Source organism: Rhamphochromis longiceps, linkage group LG9 (assembly GCF_057381845.1).
Source record: "Rhamphochromis longiceps isolate RC_006_pf linkage group LG9, R_longiceps_female_GT1.1, whole genome shotgun sequence".
Classification (NCBI taxonomy): Eukaryota; Metazoa; Chordata; class Actinopteri; order Cichliformes; family Cichlidae; genus Rhamphochromis; species Rhamphochromis longiceps.
The window spans coordinates 12,147,774-12,170,403 of record NC_140565.1 but is presented as its reverse complement, the minus strand read 5'-3'; the positions used below and the strand labels follow the sequence as shown (position 1 = coordinate 12,170,403).

The following is a 22,630-nucleotide window of genomic DNA, read 5'->3' as shown; positions in this document are numbered from 1 at the left end:
AATATTCTCACTGAAATGACTTTCTGATAAAATGTTTTCTGCTGAGGAACGTGTTCTGCTTAGACGCCTGATTTTAAAAATAACGTCTCTATTAGACCGTACTATAATTTATTATCGATGAAAAGAAATATATGGTATCCATCTGTAATTCTGTAAATAACACAGCAAAAAACCAAACTAAACATAAAGACCTGGAAGACTCCTGCGTCTAAATTCATTCAGTTATTGTACTGAGTCCTGAACATGTTAGAAATATGGTATCTAAGCAGATTCTTACTCTGGATGGCATTACCTTGGCCTCCAGTAACACTGTGAGGAACCTTGGAGTCATGTTTGACCAGGACATGTCCTTCAATGCACATATTAAACAAATATGTAAGACTGCGTTCTTCCATTTGTGCAACATCTCTAAAGTTAGAAATATCCTGTCTCAGAGTGACGCTGAAAAACTAGTTCATGCATTTATTACTTCCAGGCTGGACGACTGTAATTCATTATTATCAGGATGTCCAAAAAACTCGCTGAAAAGCCTTCAGCTGATCCAAAATGCTGCAGCAAGAGTCCTGACAGGGACTAGAAAGAGAGAGCAGATTCCCTTCATTGGCTTCCTGTTAAATCCAGAATTCAAAATCCTGCTCCTCACATACAAGGTCTTAAATAATCAGGCCCCATCTTATCTTAATGACCTTGTAGTACCATATCACCCTATTAGAGCACTTCGCTCTCGCTCTGCAGGCCTACTTGTTGTTCCTAGAGTATTTAAAAGTAGAATGGGAGGCAGAGCCTTCAGTTTTCAGGCCCCTCTTCTGTGGAACCAGCTTCCAGTTTGGATTCAGGAGACAGACACTATCTCTACTTTTAAGATTAGGCTTCAAACTTTCCTTTTTGCTAAAGCATATAGTTAGGGCTGGACCAGGTGACCCTGAATCCTCCCTTAGTTATGCTGCAATAGACCGTGGCAGCTGGGGGATTCTCATGATGACGCCGAACATCATCATCACCTCTTTGTCATCATTATCACTGACTACATGTTTATAGACCAATCTCCATTTAATCATTAGTTATCATTAATCCCTGGCCCTTTTCCACAGGTGTCTTTTGACCTGATTTCCTCCCCTCGGCTGTATGAAGTGTTTCGGGGTGACTGATACTGAATTTTCTAACCATGATGTCATCTGACAAAATGACCAAACACAGAGGTTAAGTCAAACTTTCACTTAGACAGAAGCTTAGAAGGGAGAATCTTCTGCAGCTGAAATGTGCGAGAAAGATAGTGGTTCCAGTTTTTAATGTGCAGAATGGATTTCTCTCCACTGAAGCTATGTGCACGGTTTACTTTGTTTGATTCACTTCAGATTCATTGAATCATTTTGTGTCGTATGTTAGACGTCAGTAGTGACGATGTGTTAGGGTTAGACACTCAGCTATAACATGCTTACGCTTTCAATTAAGAACATGAACCTTAAATGTTTGCAGTCTTTATTTATATAGTCTTACTGTTAAGTACACACATTACCAAAACACACAAAATACTCTATGAAGATACAAGAAACCAATCATACCTCCACTCCTTCCAGCTCCAGCGCTCCTCCTCTGTCCCTCTTTGCCCGAAGATGTCTGGCTACATGTGTGAGCATCTCAAGTGCCTCAGTGAGTTGAGCTAGCTTAGAACCCTTTTCCTGAGGACCCAGGTTGGCCAGTTCCGCTACCTCAACCTGTTCTCCGTTGAGGAGCGCCTGAGCCAGCTCGTAGTGGAGCTGATAGGAGGAGCGGATGAGTGTACGACCATACCAGACCTCTTGGACTTCAAGGGATTCTGCGTCAAGCTCCCAAAGCACGCTCATTGCATACCTGAATTTGAAAGTGTCAGTTACACAACTAGCATGCATTTTAAGCATATGAAAATGAAACGTGTGATGGGAAGTCTACTAACCTGTCAGCACCTCCCAGCAGTGAGCAAAGGTCTGCGCTGAGAATAGCAGGCAGCATGTCGTACCTGCGGTCTGCCAGGTAGTAGGTTGTAGCCCTTAAGAAGTGACATAATAAATATAAAAAGGCAATGAGATCAAAGCAGCAGCTTTATCATCTTCTTTCTAATCAAAAGTGAGACATAATTTGAAAATAAGTACTAAATATTCAGAGTTTGTTCCACCTTTGTCATTTTCATCCTTCTGTTTATTAATAAGTCAGGAAGGATGAAATAAATAAGCAAAATGTTTTTCTTATGATTTAATAAATATTCCCCATTTTCTGAAATAGAATTTAAGGCTTCAAACCACAATCATGAGATTTTAATTTACTTCTTTAAAGTGTGGAGGCGAGCTGGACAGGTGGGTGATCTGCACGCTGCTTTGTGGACAGCTATGAAATGTAAAATGGAATTTTAGAGTAAGTCAGAGAGAAAGCAGAGGACCAAAACTACATTAAAAATCACAACATAAAAAATATATAGTAAGATTTCAGTATTATTTTATAAGTGCACGTTGTTAACAGTCTACACGGAGTTTCTCTCCTCACTCGGCTCTCAATCATCTTCTGTACATGCTGCTGCTGCTGCTGCTGCTGCCTTTAAAAAACGACATGCACTTCATGGACCTTCTTACTAATTTATCTGCAGACTACACTTTATCAGATACATTTTATTAGCACTGGGTTAGACACTTCTGCCTTCTGAACACTCCTTTCTTCACTTCCAAGACTCAACAAGGTGCTGAAAGAATTCCGTAGAGATTTTGGATTATAGCGAGATTACACCGAGATGACAGCAGAATGCATTTGCTGCAGATTTGTCGGCCGTTCAGCTGTGACACAAATTTTTTTGGGCTGCTTCCCTGTCACATGGTGTCATCGCTGCATGTTCCCAGGAAGGAAAATTTGTGGAGATCAAGTGCAAGCATTACTTTTGCAGCCCCGACCTTCACTTCATTTACTGCAGATATTTTAAACTCAGTTTTATTCATTTGTACAATACAGCACAAAATAAATAAATAAATCAGAACATGTGCATATATCTGGACATAAACACAGATGAATATCTTCTTGTTCTATTACTGTGGTTCAACTGTCTTGTATCATCATCCTCTTTATTAATAAGATGCACTGAAAGCCAATTATAGACAAACCATTAACATCAGGTACTCAAGGTCACATGCCATCATGTGACCTCCGGTGTTTTCCTGACACCCGTAACTGTACAAAGGGGATCTGAAAACAAATGATGTGTGACACACTGTTCTTTACTTCTACCACTCAGTAGAATAAAACTAATTTAGTTGGAAGCAGACTCATTTTTCCTTTTTTTGCTGCATGACTGTTAAGATTCAATATTGAGGAAGGGTACAAGAGGTGATCGAAGAATAACCACACCGATCCGGCCGGGTGAAGTCAAACGATGATTTACCCGTCATGGGCTATCCAGCCTTCCATACTCGCCTGATACGGGGCCCAAGTGGGCAGGGGAGGGAACACACTGGCTCTGGGAATTAAAGGAATGTAAGCTGCTTCCTTCATTGCATCTTATATTAAACTATCTCACTTCTGACTCCTTCCTAGAATAATTTCACATATGGCACTTTGTGTATGTGTGTTTTCTATTCATTAAAGTAATTATCAGTTATTTTCTCTCTTTATTTTATTTTCTTTTGTTTGTTTGTGACGTTCTACTTTAGTTCTACTAAACCTTGATGTAAAAACAATACTCCCTTATTTCACGCACACACTCTACATTTTGCCTACGCACACACTTCTCTCTCAGACTTCCTCTGTTCACACATCACCTTGCACTCACTCTACTATCAACTTTCATAGTGTTATTATTATTTAGTATTTTGTACACCTCACACAGAATCATTCAAATCGAGTACTCACAGCATTCACATCACAACCTTCAACTTTCACTTTCGATCCTGCAAGACGCAGAGATGGACATCTCCTTCACCTAACATAAAACTAAATTACCATATCAACATACAATTACTGAAATTCAAACTCAAATACACCGTTTGTTTTAATAAAGTCAAAGAGTAAACAGGTGTACCAAGTGTATGTACTTATGTGTTTTAAACTGAAAGAAAAAGAAACTCAAACTCTTATAACATCACTCATGCCTCTCTCAAATTAAAAACACTTTCAAACTTTAAAACCTCCTACTTTACATCACCAAAGAACTACCTCTCACACCTTTATTCATCATTCAAAACCTTCTAGTCACCGCATTCACACTTAAAGTGTGACTAGAGTTGAGGGATATAACTCAAAACCCACTTTCCTAAGAGTATTTTAGACATGGTTGTCATAATCAAAAAAAGCAAGTAAAAAACAAACAAACAAAAATTGAAACCTCTATTAATTCTCACCGCACACACAAGAGATTGAAAAAATAAAACACACCAGCAACTAATACTGGAGAAAAGTTACTACTGAAAGTCATGTGTTAGTCTTAAGTATATACAGTGCACTCAATATATTTATATATCTACATCCAAACTCAGTCAATTACTATACATCCCCTACGGCAACTCAAAACTTTATTTATAGTCCTCTAATAAACATAAATGGCATTTGAAACACACACTCAACAATGTTTGCAGCAGTATTTGTAAAACCAACTGTGGCTTAAACAGTTCACTGCTTACTCATTTGCATTTTCACTCACACACCGTCTAAAAATAGCAGCAGCATTGCCTCAGACTCCTTTCACACAGATCTTTTATATTACAAAGACGTCTTATATTTACAACTACTGTCAGATCTGTCAGCTTTAGCGCCTACACAATTTAGACAAATTTAAAATAACCGCCCAGCGGATAAACTCCCTGAGTTTTTTGCGACCAATTAACCAGTATCAAGACTTTAACTGTTTCTGGCCTCATTTCTAAAACCCCTAACTCAATTTAAAAGCGTCAACCAACCCAAACTTTGAAGTGTTAAGTTAAAGTTACACGCCCGAAGTCCAACTTCTTCTGACCAAAAAAGCGCAGGTACCGTTCCAAACGGTAAGGAGACTCTAACTCCTAGCTTAATTCCGGGATGCCCTGTACCCCACAGCTAAACCACACTGAACTATCCCTCTTCGCCGAGAGGTCAATGTCGCGCGTCCACGACAAGGAGGGAGCGTAACCTCCGGGCTCTGCGCTTCCTAGCAGACTCGAACTGCCGTTCTAGAATAATTTATAATACTTTGAAACAACAATCAACACCCAAAACAAGTGTATAACTGAGGCAGGTGCAACCTAGTGGTCAATGGAGACTCCAACTCACAAAATGACCACTCAGGTCCACTCTTATAACCAAATTTGGACTCTAACCAACACAATAACCAATTCCCTACCAAACTACTTGAGACTCTAACTCAATTTCTTTGGGACTTCAACCCAGTATTTAAACTTTTCTTATCAGACTCTTAACTGCTTTCATTTCTTCTTAGCAGAACTCTAACTGCTTCAACTCATGTAATTTTCATCAAAATCAAAACAGACATCCACCAGTAACTTCAGTGAGTAGACTTAAATTTTATCATGTCCAATTTGGCACACTTTGGAAATAATTCAACAGGTAGTGCCTTACCTTTTGGATAAGCCGGCTTATGCCCACTCACTTCGACCACTGGAATTCATGTCTGCCCGTCAGACCACCTAAGACCCCGGATTTCTCCGTCTAAACCTCCAACTCTCCCTCCTCAATAACCGGACGAAGCCCCCAAATGTTAAGATTCAATATTGAGGAAGGGTACAAGAGGTGATCGAAGAATAACCACACCGATCCGGCCGGGTGAAGTCAAACGATGATTTTAATGAACACACGTGTGGGAAGACACTCTGTACGCAGACAGCCAGTAGTCCTCGACTTAATCAAAGCATGAACAGATATTTTATAGCATCAGGGTTTGTTTACTGACGCCCCTTCATGCGTCACCGGTACATTTTATACATAGATCAGATCAACATCATCATGACTTTTCACCCAGAAAATCATCTTCTATTTTCATGGCTGGCACTTCCTGTGTACCTTTCAGTTCTTATCCTATTCCTCTTTCTTGCCGAGACACCAAGAAACGGTTCCTCTTTTACCAAGACACTTTTGCAGTTACAGCCAAACATAACTAACCTCTCCTCTAAATAAATCTAATTTAAAGTGTGTGTGTGTGTGTGTGTGTTGACCTCACATGCTCTTTGTGTCACCTCTTCACCTACTGTCTGTGTCTCGTCCTCAAATGCTCTTTCTCAATTCACCTGTTGCACTTCTGACCTTTTACCAGACCAGAAGCTCACTGAGACTATGTGTATGTCTTCTACTAAATAAATGTTTTAACCAAGGACCTCTACTAAAACCTTAATATAAAATGATCTGATATATAAGTGTTTTGTAAGCATGTATTGCAATTCCTTCTATGGCTCCAAGTCACTTGCACAATAGATTGTCCGAACATCGCGCCGAACAAAGCTTCCGACCCCCAATTAATTGACCGAGCTCCAACTCTTTAATAAGCACAGATATGCATTGTGTATAAAATAGTCATAACTGCTTAAGGCCTTCTTAAAGCTATCTGTTACATTGTTAAAGCCTCGTCTTAGCCTGCGGCTCAAAATAACTATCTGCTTTCACTTCTGCATACAACTTCCTGTCAGCCTGCAACTCAGTCTTTCTGAAAGAGACACTGTTTAACCCCTGAATGCAATATAAACTCCAGATTTTATTATTAATGCAATGGTAATGATGACAATTATTTAACAATAGCAGTAAAATAATTTCCCTGCTCCACACTCCCTCTCACGACCTCTGGAACACCAGAGGTCGCAATACATTGTGGTTCAGCAGGCCTCGAGATCTCCAGGATCCTCGCCCCTCCTGTGGTCGCCGAGATCTTCTGCAAAGGAAACAAAACACCTTTTCTTGCATCTCCCTAACTTATCCTTTTTGGGACTCTTTAATCAAAAGCATGATCCTAATTATGCTCTTAACTTATTGACTTGTATTTATGTATATTCTTCAACGTTCCTCATCACTTTAAACTCTTTAAGCCCTGCTTTCACGTCCAGTTGCTCGCTCTACTTTCCCTATCTGATCATCAACATCCTGTATACATTTCATCATAGCTAAATGCTGCCTTGAAACAACTCCTATGTGTTAACACTAACTTCATTTTAAAACCTCACATTTCCTATGTTATCACCTGTTTTTGGTATAGCCTTTTTTATTTCATTTGCTCCCTTTAATGTAACAATACCTTCTAATTCTAATTTATCAGACTTAACCAAAATATATGCTTTCCTTACTCTTTAGTCCTTCTTTAAGTTCAGTCAAAAAGCTAAATGAATTTACGGCCTTTTGCCTGGAATCAATACTGTCATGTGTGTTTCTTAACTCTGTGTCTGTAAGCGTGTGCAATCCTTCATGAACTCATATTATCCTCACAGTAGATTGGCTAATCATAGCGCTAGCCAAAGGCTCGTGACCCTCCAGAGACAAATTTGAGCCATAACTCCTTTAAAAGCACAAAATGCAATATGTATAAAAATCATTTCTATTTATAAGCTCCCCCTTTATCCTAAAAATACCTCCTATGTAATATCTGTATGTATAAGCCTACATTATAACCACTACTTCTAGAAATCAAAAAGAAATCAAAGCTGTTCTACTCCTTCAACCCTCACTAATTTTCCCTCTAAGACTTATTCACAGCTTTGAAAAACCGGCATTGTATCTTCTAAACAGGATTCAGTTCTGTCATGGTCCTGGGCCCAGTATTCTTGGTTCCTTGTATTTTCGTTCCTTATTTAGGCCAGGTTTTCTCAGGTGTCCTATTGTGGTGTTCCCTAAGTGTTTTTTCCCTTTGTGACTCTTACCCCCTTGTGCCCCTCTGTGTATTTATGAGCTCTCGTCTCTCTTTGTGTTTATTCCATGTTTTCCCCAGCCTGTTATGTCTGTGTTCTCCCCGTGCTCTCTCTCCTCCTGTCTGAACCTCTGTGTACTTCCTGTTTTACTTTGACAGTCTCTCGTCAGTATGCGTAATGTTGTGTTCACTCCTGCCCTGTCTCGTTATGTTTATCAGTGTCACCTGTGTTCCCCACCTGTGTGTAATCTCCCTGTGTTCTCTGGGTGTATTTAAGTTCTGTCTTCTGATATTGTAGTTGCTGGTTCGTCTGTGTTGTTTCCCCTCGGTCTCCCTGCGTCTCGTTTCTGGTTTGTGTTATTAGCTTACCCAGTTTAGGTTTCCGGTTTCTTGTTTTTCCACCAGTGCTGTTTTGTGCCCACCGTTGTAAATAAATATTCACCTGCACCAGAGCTGCCGCCTTTTGGGTCCTTTTCTACAACTCCACACGGCTTGCCTCGCAAACCGTGACAAGTTCACTTTTAATCCTTTAACCTTAACTTAAAAATAACAGTTTCAGTTTTACCATATCCAAATGATCAAAAACCCAAAAGGTCCTGAAATGATCCTAAATTATTAAACAATTAAATTATTAAACCCTAAACCCCCCTTTATCTTGATACATTTCATGTGTCAAGATACTATACAAAACTTAAAAATGCTCAGTTTTCCTCACTCATGATCCAATGTATGTCATAAAATAAACTTAAAACAGAACAGTTATCAGTCATGTGTTTCTTCAAACAATGATAACTGAGTTACATCAAAAAATATTTCCCCTTTAGCATTTGGCATTCTCCCAACAATATACTATAATCCCATAATCTAACCCCAGTCAACAAAACAAAAATTTTTCTGGTAAAAGCAAATTGTTTGTCCACATTAATTCATCCTCACATTCACTCACATGCAGTCACACATTCACTCACATTCAATCAAACCATCTATTTGCTGATAGTTGAGCTTCCCGCACGATCAGATACTCCACCTTCAGCAAAATGAGCTCAGTCATTTTTATTTTCCATAGGAAAATATTTCTTTATGCTTTTGGACTGGATTGACTCGCATAAAATCCTTTTTACAGGGACTTACGACCTTGATCAGTCCCCACAGGTAGCTCTCCTCAGCCAATTATAATCTGGAAAGCCGCCTTATATTTGCTCTTCCCGAGAATTTTCAGCGCCGTTATTCACTGTTGCAGGCCTGCTTAAAACAGAAATGAAAAACTAGAGCTGATTGTTAGCTCATAAAAACAAAACAAAATCACCTGACAGGTTTTCTTTAAGTGCACTGTTACAAAATAATGGGCCCAATTTTTTAGACATGTCCATGTTTCCTAAAACTCCCTCTATTAAAAACAAAAATAACAACAACAACCTACCTGACAGAATCAACCCATCACCACAACAACCTTAAACACACAAGTCTTGCCACCACATAATTTCACCTCCTCAATACACCAAAAGTCTCATTAAAACCACACAATTTGCACACAAAAATCACCCCCTTATGCTCTGTAACATACTTCAATTCAGCATAAAACATAACCCCCTTTGTCATATGGCTTCTTCTATTCCTCAATTACAAACACAAATGTATTTTATTAAACATTCACACCATTGTATCATTCATACAAAATAGCAAGCTGTTCTTCATTGCATATGTTTGTGTTCTTAGCCAGGTTTAATCAGTGTCTATGCATTAAACTCCATGAGCTTGTCTTGTCTTTATAAGTTTAATGCATTTTCTGTTTGTGTGTGTGTGAATTTGCATATGATGCTTTTGCAGTGTGTCAGACTCCTTCATAATTTTGCCTTTAAACAGTCAATTTTCTCCTCCCCAAATTTACTAACCCAACTTCTGATTTCCTACCTTAAATAGCAGCATTCCTTGTCCTCAGCCAGAAGGTAGGGCTCCACTTGCCACTTTCCACCTCCACCTCAGCCCAGCGGCCTTACCCGTCAGGTCCCGTCTTCTTACTGAAGCCGAGAGTAATCGTGACTGTGCCTGCCTTAGGTTGTCCCAGGGTTTCGAGGTGGGATCTTACCCGTCATGGGCTATCCAGCCTTCCATACTCGCCTGATACGGGGCCCAAGTGGGCAGGGGAGGGAACACACTGGCTCTGGGAATTAAAGGAATGTAAGCTGCTTCCTTCATTGCATCTTATATTAAACTATCTCACTTCTGACTCCTTCCTAGAATAATTTCACATATGGCACTTTGTGTATGTGTGTTTTCTATTCATTAAAGTAATTATCAGTTATTTTCTCTCTTTATTTTATTTTCTTTTGTTTGTTTGTGACGTTCTACTTTAGTTCTACTAAACCTTGATGTAAAAACAATACTCCCTTATTTCACGCACACACTCTACATTTTGCCTACGCACACACTTCTCTCTCAGACTTCCTCTGTTCACACATCACCTTGCACTCACTCTACTATCAACTTTCATAGTGTTATTATTATTTAGTATTTTGTACACCTCACACAGAATCATTCAAATCGAGTACTCACAGCATTCACATCACAACCTTCAACTTTCACTTTCGATCCTGCAAGACGCAGAGATGGACATCTCCTTCACCTAACATAAAACTAAATTACCATATCAACATACAATTACTGAAATTCAAACTCAAATACACCGTTTGTTTTAATAAAGTCAAAGAGTAAACAGGTGTACCAAGTGTATGTACTTATGTGTTTTAAACTGAAAGAAAAAGAAACTCAAACTCTTATAACATCACTCATGCCTCTCTCAAATTAAAAACACTTTCAAACTTTAAAACCTCCTACTTTACATCACCAAAGAAATACCTCTCACACCTTTATTCATCATTCAAAACCTTCTAGTCACCGCATTCACACTTAAAGTGTGACTAGAGTTGAGGGATATAACTCAAAACCCACTTTCCTAAGAGTATTTTAGACATGGTTGTCATAATCAAAAAAAGCAAGTAAAAAACAAACAAACAAAAATTGAAACCTCTATTAATTCTCACCGCACACACAAGAGATTGAAAAAATAAAACACACCAGCAACTAATACTGGAGAAAAGTTACTACTGAAAGTCATGTGTTAGTCTTAAGTATATACAGTGCACTCAATATATTTATATATCTACATCCAAACTCAGTCAATTACTATACATCCCCTACGGCAACTCAAAACTTTATTTATAGTCCTCTAATAAACATAAATGGCATTTGAAACACACACTCAACAATGTTTGCAGCAGTATTTGTAAAACCAACTGTGGCTTAAACAGTTCACTGCTTACTCATTTGCATTTTCACTCACACACCGTCTAAAAATAGCAGCAGCATTGCCTCAGACTCCTTTCACACAGATCTTTTATATTACAAAGACGTCTTATATTTACAACTACTGTCAGATCTGTCAGCTTTAGCGCCTACACAATTTAGACAAATTTAAAATAACCGCCCAGCGGATAAACTCCCTGAGTTTTTTGCGACCAATTAACCAGTATCAAGACTTTAACTGTTTCTGGCCTCATTTCTAAAACCCCTAACTCAATTTAAAAGCGTCAACCAACCCAAACTTTGAAGTGTTAAGTTAAAGTTACACGCCCGAAGTCCAACTTCTTCTGACCAAAAAAGCGCAGGTACCGTTCCAAACGGTAAGGAGACTCTAACTCCTAGCTTAATTCCGGGATGCCCTGTACCCCACAGCTAAACCACACTGAACTATCCCTCTTCGCCGAGAGGTCAATGTCGCGCGTCCACGACAAGGAGGGAGCGTAACCTCCGGGCTCTGCGCTTCCTAGCAGACTCGAACTGCCGTTCTAGAATAATTTATAATACTTTGAAACAACAATCAACACCCAAAACAAGTGTATAACTGAGGCAGGTGCAACCTAGTGGTCAATGGAGACTCCAACTCACAAAATGACCACTCAGGTCCACTCTTATAACCAAATTTGGACTCTAACCAACACAATAACCAATTCCCTACCAAACTACTTGAGACTCTAACTCAATTTCTTTGGGACTTCAACCCAGTATTTAAACTTTTCTTATCAGACTCTTAACTGCTTTCATTTCTTCTTAGCAGAACTCTAACTGCTTCAACTCATGTAATTTTCATCAAAATCAAAACAGACATCCACCAGTAACTTCAGTGAGTAGACTTAAATTTTATCATGTCCAATTTGGCACACTTTGGAAATAATTCAACAGGTAGTGCCTTACCTTTTGGATAAGCCGGCTTATGCCCACTCACTTCGACCACTGGAATTCATGTCTGCCCGTCAGACCACCTAAGACCCCGGATTTCTCCGTCTAAACCTCCAACTCTCCCTCCTCAATAACCGGACGAAGCCCCCAAATGTTAAGATTCAATATTGAGGAAGGGTACAAGAGGTGATCGAAGAATAACCACACCGATCCGGCCGGGTGAAGTCAAACGATGATTTTAATGAACACACGTGTGGGAAGACACTCTGTACGCAGACAGGAAGTAGTCCTCGACTTAATCAAAGCATGAACAGATATTTTATAGCATCAGGGTTTGTTTACTGACGCCCCTTCATGCGTCACCGGTACATTTTATACATAGATCAGATCAACATCATCATGACTTTTCACCCAGAAAATCATCTTCTATTTTCATGGCTGGCACTTCCTGTGTACCTTTCAGTTCTTATCCTATTCCTCTTTCTTGCCGAGACACCAAGAAACGGTTCCTCTTTTACCAAGACACTTTTGCAGTTACAGCCAAACATAACTAACCTCTCCTCTAAATAAATCTAATTTAAAGTGTGTGTGTGTGTGTGTGTGTTGACCTCACATGCTCTTTGTGTCACCTCTTCACCTACTGTCTGTGTCTCGTCCTCAAATGCTCTTTCTCAATTCACCTGTTGCACTTCTGACCTTTTACCAGACCAGAAGCTCACTGAGACTATGTGTATGTCTTCTACTAAATAAATGTTTTAACCAAGGACCTCTACTAAAACCTTAATATAAAATGATCTGATATATAAGTGTTTTGTAAGCATGTATTGCAATTCCTTCTATGGCTCCAAGTCACTTGCACAATAGATTGTCCGAACATCGCGCCGAACAAAGCTTCCGACCCCCAATTAATTGACCGAGCTCCAACTCTTTAATAAGCACAGATATGCATTGTGTATAAAATAGTCATAACTGCTTAAGGCCTTCTTAAAGCTATCTGTTACATTGTTAAAGCCTCGTCTTAGCCTGCGGCTCAAAATAACTATCTGCTTTCACTTCTGCATACAACTTCCTGTCAGCCTGCAACTCAGTCTTTCTGAAAGAGACACTGTTTAACCCCTGAATGCAATATAAACTCCAGATTTTATTATTAATGCAATGGTAATGATGACAATTATTTAACAATAGCAGTAAAATAATTTCCCTGCTCCACACTCCCTCTCACGACCTCTGGAACACCAGAGGTCGCAATACATTGTGGTTCAGCAGGCCTCGAGATCTCCAGGATCCTCGCCCCTCCTGTGGTCGCCGAGATCTTCTGCAAAGGAAACAAAACACCTTTTCTTGCATCTCCCTAACTTATCCTTTTTGGGACTCTTTAATCAAAAGCATGATCCTAATTATGCTCTTAACTTATTGACTTGTATTTATGTATATTCTTCAACGTTCCTCATCACTTTAAACTCTTTAAGCCCTGCTTTCACGTCCAGTTGCTCGCTCTACTTTCCCTATCTGATCATCAACATCCTGTATACATTTCATCATAGCTAAATGCTGCCTTGAAACAACTCCTATGTGTTAACACTAACTTCATTTTAAAACCTCACATTTCCTATGTTATCACCTGTTTTTGGTATAGCCTTTTTTATTTCATTTGCTCCCTTTAATGTAACAATACCTTCTAATTCTAATTTATCAGACTTAACCAAAATATATGCTTTCCTTACTCTTTAGTCCTTCTTTAAGTTCAGTCAAAAAGCTAAATGAATTTACGGCCTTTTGCCTGGAATCAATACTGTCATGTGTGTTTCTTAACTCTGTGTCTGTAAGCGTGTGCAATCCTTCATGAACTCATATTATCCTCACAGTAGATTGGCTAATCATAGCGCTAGCCAAAGGCTCGTGACCCTCCAGAGACAAATTTGAGCCATAACTCCTTTAAAAGCACAAAATGCAATATGTATAAAAATCATTTCTATTTATAAGCTCCCCCTTTATCCTAAAAATACCTCCTATGTAATATCTGTATGTATAAGCCTACATTATAACCACTACTTCTAGAAATCAAAAAGAAATCAAAGCTGTTCTACTCCTTCAACCCTCACTAATTTTCCCTCTAAGACTTATTCACAGCTTTGAAAAACCGGCATTGTATCTTCTAAACAGGATTCAGTTCTGTCATGGTCCTGGGCCCAGTATTCTTGGTTCCTTGTATTTTCGTTCCTTATTTAGGCCAGGTTTTCTCAGGTGTCCTATTGTGGTGTTCCCTAAGTGTTTTTTCCCTTTGTGACTCTTACCCCCTTGTGCCCCTCTGTGTATTTATGAGCTCTCGTCTCTCTTTGTGTTTATTCCATGTTTTCCCCAGCCTGTTATGTCTGTGTTCTCCCCGTGCTCTCTCTCCTCCTGTCTGAACCTCTGTGTACTTCCTGTTTTACTTTGACAGTCTCTCGTCAGTATGCGTAATGTTGTGTTCACTCCTGCCCTGTCTCGTTATGTTTATCAGTGTCACCTGTGTTCCCCACCTGTGTGTAATCTCCCTGTGTTCTCTGGGTGTATTTAAGTTCTGTCTTCTGATATTGTAGTTGCTGGTTCGTCTGTGTTGTTTCCCCTCGGTCTCCCTGCGTCTCGTTTCTGGTTTGTGTTATTAGCTTACCCAGTTTAGGTTTCCGGTTTCTTGTTTTTCCACCAGTGCTGTTTTGTGCCCACCGTTGTAAATAAATATTCACCTGCACCAGAGCTGCCGCCTTTTGGGTCCTTTTCTACAACTCCACACGGCTTGCCTCGCAAACCGTGACAAGTTCACTTTTAATCCTTTAACCTTAACTTAAAAATAACAGTTTCAGTTTTACCATATCCAAATGATCAAAAACCCAAAAGGTCCTGAAATGATCCTAAATTATTAAACAATTAAATTATTAAACCCTAAACCCCCCTTTATCTTGATACATTTCATGTGTCAAGATACTATACAAAACTTAAAAATGCTCAGTTTTCCTCACTCATGATCCAATGTATGTCATAAAATAAACTTAAAACAGAACAGTTATCAGTCATGTGTTTCTTCAAACAATGATAACTGAGTTACATCAAAAAATATTTCCCCTTTAGCATTTGGCATTCTCCCAACAATATACTATAATCCCATAATCTAACCCCAGTCAACAAAACAAAAATTTTTCTGGTAAAAGCAAATTGTTTGTCCACATTAATTCATCCTCACATTCACTCACATGCAGTCACACATTCACTCACATTCAATCAAACCATCTATTTGCTGATAGTTGAGCTTCCCGCACGATCAGATACTCCACCTTCAGCAAAATGAGCTCAGTCATTTTTATTTTCCATAGGAAAATATTTCTTTATGCTTTTGGACTGGATTGACTCGCATAAAATCCTTTTTACAGGGACTTACGACCTTGATCAGTCCCCACAGGTAGCTCTCCTCAGCCAATTATAATCTGGAAAGCCGCCTTATATTTGCTCTTCCCGAGAATTTTCAGCGCCGTTATTCACTGTTGCAGGCCTGCTTAAAACAGAAATGAAAAACTAGAGCTGATTGTTAGCTCATAAAAACAAAACAAAATCACCTGACAGGTTTTCTTTAAGTGCACTGTTACAAAATAATGGGCCCAATTTTTTAGACATGTCCATGTTTCCTAAAACTCCCTCTATTAAAAACAAAAATAACAACAACAACCTACCTGACAGAATCAACCCATCACCACAACAACCTTAAACACACAAGTCTTGCCACCACATAATTTCACCTCCTCAATACACCAAAAGTCTCATTAAAACCACACAATTTGCACACAAAAATCACCCCCTTATGCTCTGTAACATACTTCAATTCAGCATAAAACATAACCCCCTTTGTCATATGGCTTCTTCTATTCCTCAATTACAAACACAAATGTATTTTATTAAACATTCACACCATTGTATCATTCATACAAAATAGCAAGCTGTTCTTCATTGCATATGTTTGTGTTCTTAGCCAGGTTTAATCAGTGTCTATGCATTAAACTCCATGAGCTTGTCTTGTCTTTATAAGTTTAATGCATTTTCTGTTTGTGTGTGTGTGAATTTGCATATGATGCTTTTGCAGTGTGTCAGACTCCTTCATAATTTTGCCTTTAAACAGTCAATTTTCTCCTCCCCAAATTTACTAACCCAACTTCTGATTTCCTACCTTAAATAGCAGCATTCCTTGTCCTCAGCCAGAAGGTAGGGCTCCACTTGCCACTTTCCACCTCCACCTCAGCCCAGCGGCCTTACCCGTCAGGTCCCGTCTTCTTACTGAAGCCGAGAGTAATCGTGACTGTGCCTGCCTTAGGTTGTCCCAGGGTTTCGAGGTGGGATCTTACCCGTCATGGGCTATCCAGCCTTCCATACTCGCCTGATACGGGGCCCAAGTGGGCAGGGGAGGGAACACACTGGCTCTGGGAATTAAAGGAATGTAAGCTGCTTCCTTCATTGCATCTTATATTAAACTATCTCACTTCTGACTCCTTCCTAGAATAATTTCACATATGGCACTTTGTGTATGTGTGTTTTCTATTCATTAAAGTAATTATCAGTTATTTTCTCTCTTTATTTTATTTTCTTTTGTTTGTTTGTGACGTTCTACTTTAGTTCTACTAAACCTTGATGTAAAAACAATACTCCCTTATTTCACGCACACACTCTACATTTTGCCTACGCACACACTTCTCTCTCAGACTTCCTCTGTTCACACATCACCTTGCACTCACTCTACTATCAACTTTCATAGTGTTATTATTATTTAGTATTTTGTACACCTCACACAGAATCATTCAAATCGAGTACTCACAGCATTCACATCACAACCTTCAACTTTCACTTTCGATCCTGCAAGACGCAGAGATGGACATCTCCTTCACCTAACATAAAACTAAATTACCATATCAACATACAATTACTGAAATTCAAACTCAAATACACCGTTTGTTTTAATAAAGTCAAAGAGTAAACAGGTGTACCAAGTGTATGTACTTATGTGTTTTAAACTGAAAGAAAAAGAAACTCAAACTCTTATAACATCACTCATGCCTCTCTCAAATTAAAAACACTTTCAAACTTTAAAACCTCCTACTTTACATCACCAAAGAAATACCTCTCACACCTTTATTCATCATTCAAAACCTTCTAGTCACCGCATTCACACTTAAAGTGTGACTAGAGTTGAGGGATATAACTCAAAACCCACTTTCCTAAGAGTATTTTAGACATGGTTGTCATAATCAAAAAAAGCAAGTAAAAAACAAACAAACAAAAACTGAAACCTCTATTAATTCTCACCGCACACACAAGAGATTGAAAAAATAAAACACACCAGCAACTAATACTGGAGAAAAGTTACTACTGAAAGTCATGTGTTAGTCTTAAGTATATACAGTGCACTCAATATATTTATATATCTACATCCAAACTCAGTCAATTACTATACATCCCCTACGGCAACTCAAAACTTTATTTATAGTCCTCTAATAAACATAAATGGCATTTGAAACACACACTCAACAATGTTTGCAGCAGTATTTGTAAAACCAACTGTGGCTTAAACAGTTCACTGCTTACTCATTTGCATTTTCACTCACACACCGTCTAAAAATAGCAGCAGCATTGCCTCAGACTCCTTTCACACAGATCTTTTATATTACAAAGACGTCTTATATTTACAACTACTGTCAGATCTGTCAGCTTTAGCGCCTACACAATTTAGACAAATTTAAAATAACCGCCCAGCGGATAAACTCCCTGAGTTTTTTGCGACCAATTAACCAGTATCAAGACTTTAACTGTTTCTGGCCTCATTTCTAAAACCCCTAACTCAATTTAAAAGCGTCAACCAACCCAAACTTTGAAGTGTTAAGTTAAAGTTACACGCCCGAAGTCCAACTTCTTCTGACCAAAAAAGCGCAGGTACCGTTCCAAACGGTAAGGAGACTCTAACTCCTAGCTTAATTCCGGGATGCCCTGTACCCCACAGCTAAACCACACTGAACTATCCCTCTTCGCCGAGAGGTCAATGTCGCGCGTCCACGACAAGGAGGGAGCGTAACCTCCGGGCTCTGCGCTTCCTAGCAGACTCGAACTGCCGTTCTAGAATAATTTATAATACTTTGAAACAACAATCAACACCCAAAACAAGTGTATAACTGAGGCAGGTGCAACCTAGTGGTCAATGGAGACTCCAACTCACAAAATGACCACTCAGGTCCACTCTTATAACCAAATTTGGACTCTAACCAACACAATAACCAATTCCCTACCAAACTACTTGAGACTCTAACTCAATTTCTTTGGGACTTCAACCCAGTATTTAAACTTTTCTTATCAGACTCTTAACTGCTTTCATTTCTTCTTAGCAGAACTCTAACTGCTTCAACTCATGTAATTTTCATCAAAATCAAAACAGACATCCACCAGTAACTTCAGTGAGTAGACTTAAATTTTATCATGTCCAATTTGGCACACTTTGGAAATAATTCAACAGGTAGTGCCTTACCTTTTGGATAAGCCGGCTTATGCCCACTCACTTCGACCACTGGAATTCATGTCTGCCCGTCAGACCACCTAAGACCCCGGATTTCTCCGTCTAAACCTCCAACTCTCCCTCCTCAATAACCGGACGAAGCCCCCAAATGTTAAGATTCAATATTGAGGAAGGGTACAAGAGGTGATCGAAGAATAACCACACCGATCCGGCCGGGTGAAGTCAAACGATGATTTTAATGAACACACGTGTGGGAAGACACTCTGTACGCAGACAGGAAGTAGTCCTCGACTTAATCAAAGCATGAACAGATATTTTATAGCATCAGGGTTTGTTTACTGACGCCCCTTCATGCGTCACCGGTACATTTTATACATAGATCAGATCAACATCATCATGACTTTTCACCCAGAAAATCATCTTCTATTTTCATGGCTGGCACTTCCTGTGTACCTTTCAGTTCTTATCCTATTCCTCTTTCTTGCCGAGACACCAAGAAACGGTTCCTCTTTTACCAAGACACTTTTGCAGTTACAGCCAAACATAACTAACCTCTCCTCTAAATAAATCTAATTTAAAGTGTGTGTGTGTGTGTGTGTGTTGACCTCACATGCTCTTTGTGTCACCTCTTCACCTACTGTCTGTGTCTCGTCCTCAAATGCTCTTTCTCAATTCACCTGTTGCACTTCTGACCTTTTACCAGACCAGAAGCTCACTGAGACTATGTGTATGTCTTCTACTAAATAAATGTTTTAACCAAGGACCTCTACTAAAACCTTAATATAAAATGATCTGATATATAAGTGTTTTGTAAGCATGTATTGCAATTCCTTCTATGGCTCCAAGTCACTTGCACAATAGATTGTCCGAACATCGCGCCGAACAAAGCTTCCGACCCCCAATTAATTGACCGAGCTCCAACTCTTTAATAAGCACAGATATGCATTGTGTATAAAATAGTCATAACTGCTTAAGGCCTTCTTAAAGCTATCTGTTACATTGTTAAAGCCTCGTCTTAGCCTGCGGCTCAAAATAACTATCTGCTTTCACTTCTGCATACAACTTCCTGTCAGCCTGCAACTCAGTCTTTCTGAAAGAGACACTGTTTAACCCCTGAATGCAATATAAACTCCAGATTTTATTATTAATGCAATGGTAATGATGACAATTATTTAACAATAGCAGTAAAATAATTTCCCTGCTCCACATGACCTTCTGGTTGAATGTTGTGTACAAGTATGGCTGCCATGTCCCGTAGTAATATATGTTTATGAAGGCCACAGTGAAAATCACTCAGGCTTTCCCACAGCGGAAACATTCCCCTGTCCTGTTAATGGCATCGTACTCAAAATGAGCACAAGTTCTTCGTAACAACATGGACCACTGTGTTCTGTGTGTAGCAGTTCTCTACTGTGAGAACCCCAACCACCTTTTAGCACGACCAGCATTCGTCCATTCGCACACATATTCATACAGCGCGTTAGTCTATACCTTTAAGCATTTTCTCTCACATGCACACTCACACTAACGGATGCATCCAGGGAAATTTGGGGGTTAAGTATTTTGTGCAAGGTGACTTTAACATGAAGCCCGAAGGCACCAGGGATTGAACCAACAACGTGCTGACCATTGGTTCAATTCCTGGTGCCAGTGATACTTTCAAAGCCATCATGGACCCTGTGAAGTCCTTCTACATGTGATTAAATGATAGACATTTAAGGCTTAATGCTTCACATCAGACACGAGCCTTATTTAAGGTGGCTCTCTGTGTTATTTATAATTGCGCTACAAGGCATGCTGCTGATGCAACATTAATTCAGGCAACAACTTTCTTGCCTCTTTGTACTTCTGAAAGTTCCTCTGAACACTTATGCAAGATGCTGTAATTTTCTTTTATCCTTTTATATCCCACCTACTCTACCCAACCACTCCAACCAGTTCCTCACCTTGAACGTGCCTCCAAGTCTGTGAGCGAACCCTCTTTGACAAAGTGAGTGACATCAGCAATGTGAACTCCCAGCTCCAGCCTTCTGTTGGGGAGCTTGTGTACAGACAGCGTGTCGTCTACATCTTCACAGCCGCGTGGATCGATGCTGAACACCAGGCGACTGTCCCTAAGATCCCGCCGCTCTGCCACCTCAGAGGGGTCTACCGTCCACGGCTTCTCCAGAGAGTTGACCGGCATCTCTCTCAGCTGATGGCAGACGGACAGGCACAGCTAAACAGCCGCATAGTCTTTTGAACTTTTCACATTTTGTTATGATTCTATACAAAACATTAATAATAATAATAATAATAATACATTTTATTAAGCGCCTTTCAAAACACTCAAGGACACTTTACACAAAGACAAAGCAAAACAGTGTTTCACTTTCAGTTGCTCCCTTGTCACAAGGGGTCACCACACCTGATAGCTCAGCATCTTTTGATACGGCAGAGTTTTATACCAGATGCCCTTCCAGGCACAACCCTGATTTGTATCTCCGGTTGCAATCGAACCAGTGACATTTTGCCTGCAAGCCAGTGTGTAAACCACTGATGAAAAAAGGAAAGAATGAACTATTCCACATATTTAATGATTCTTTAATATTTTGTTGATTTGATAATAATAATAATAATAATAATGGATTGGATTTATATAGCGCTTTCCAAGGCACCCAAAGCGCTTTACAATGCCACTATTCATTCACTCTCACATTCACACACTGGTGGAGGCAGCTACAGTTGTAGCCACAGCTGCCCTGGGGCAGACTGACAGAAGCGAGGCTGCCATATCGCACCATCGGCCCCTCTGGACAACAATAGCTATATTGCAATCTTTAAAACCTTTGGTTACTATGGTAACTCTCTGATAACCAAGCACTCTCTGATGTGACCAATCACAGAAGCTCTACTGCCACCCCCTTTATAACATAAAAAGTTATGAATGATGTTCCAGTCTATGATAGTGGACTCATCTGTGCTTGTCCTTTGTTACAGCCCATTGCAACCCTTACACTCCTTACAGTGGAAATGCAGTTGTCTTCAGGTGTTGCCTAGGTTTAACTGCCGATTGTCTACACCTGGTGAGGTGTGGCTAAAGGCGTTCCTGAAGTGGTCTAGTCCAATCACCTTCTCCAGGCCAATCAGCATTCATGCTGTGTCCTCGGTTATTCTTCCTTGTACACGCCTCATCTCATCACTCATGCTCCATTCAACCATTCCACCACCAGCTTCCAGGCTCTCGGGGCTCCTGCTCTAATCCTTTTCACAGACGGGGTTCTGTTCCGCTGAGATAGGCCATCTGAGTCTAACGGCAAATCACCTGTTTAAATTCTGTTCATCAGTAAATCAATTTCATTCTTTCAAATAACCTCTCCTTATTAAAATATCTGTACTGTATTTAGTGATGAACAATTGTTAAACTCTGGTGTTTGCTCCCATAATTTCCCTTTTATTTTGACGCTCTCTGCTCTTTCCTCTTTCACCTGATCTCTGACTGCGATTGTTTGGAGGTGAAAACCAAACATCACCTGGGTTTCAGAAAACCAGAGTTACCCTGGTAAGCAACCATTCTCTGTATCTCACTATGGGAGATATAATCTACTTCCAGGTTGTAAGTTCTTTATCCTTAACAAGGTATGGAGCAGGGTAAGCCCACACTAAGGACTGAGTGTGCCAGTGAGGATGCAATAATATCAAAAACGCATAACCTAACAAATGTAATAGATGGTCCTCTGGTGAACTGTGAAGGTCACACTCTCAGTAGCCTTCAACAGCCACACAGACAGATACACTCAACAAAACAGGAACACACAGATGCTTCAATCTATGCAAAGGAGTGCAAGACACAGAAAAGCGCTATATATGGCTACATTTTCAGCAATTTACCGTTTAAAAGTGGGTCCTGCATAAACAGGATGTGGACCAATTGGTGCATTCCCAAAGTAAATGTGATACGAAAGAGTAGCTAAATGCAGTTTAATAAATGGAAAATAATCCTCTCTTATTTAGCTAATCCTGAAGGAAACATAACATGTGGAACAGAGTTAGGAATGGGTACC

General features: G+C 39.7%; 1 protein-coding gene across 1 annotated transcript in view; it reads right to left on the bottom strand.

Moving 5' to 3' along the window:
- LOC146661827 (DIS3-like exonuclease 1) overlaps positions 1 to 22,630 on the bottom strand; it is a 44,489-nt gene that overhangs the window by 6,766 nt on the left and 15,093 nt on the right. Inside the window, exons 9-11 of the mRNA XM_085418314.1 lie at positions 20,534 to 20,781; positions 1,934 to 2,026; positions 1,563 to 1,851 (exon numbers count right to left, since the gene is read on the bottom strand). Coding sequence (XP_085274440.1) covers positions 1,563 to 1,851; positions 1,934 to 2,026; positions 20,534 to 20,781 — 630 coding nt within the window. The remainder of the gene's footprint in view (positions 1 to 1,562; positions 1,852 to 1,933; positions 2,027 to 20,533; positions 20,782 to 22,630) is intronic.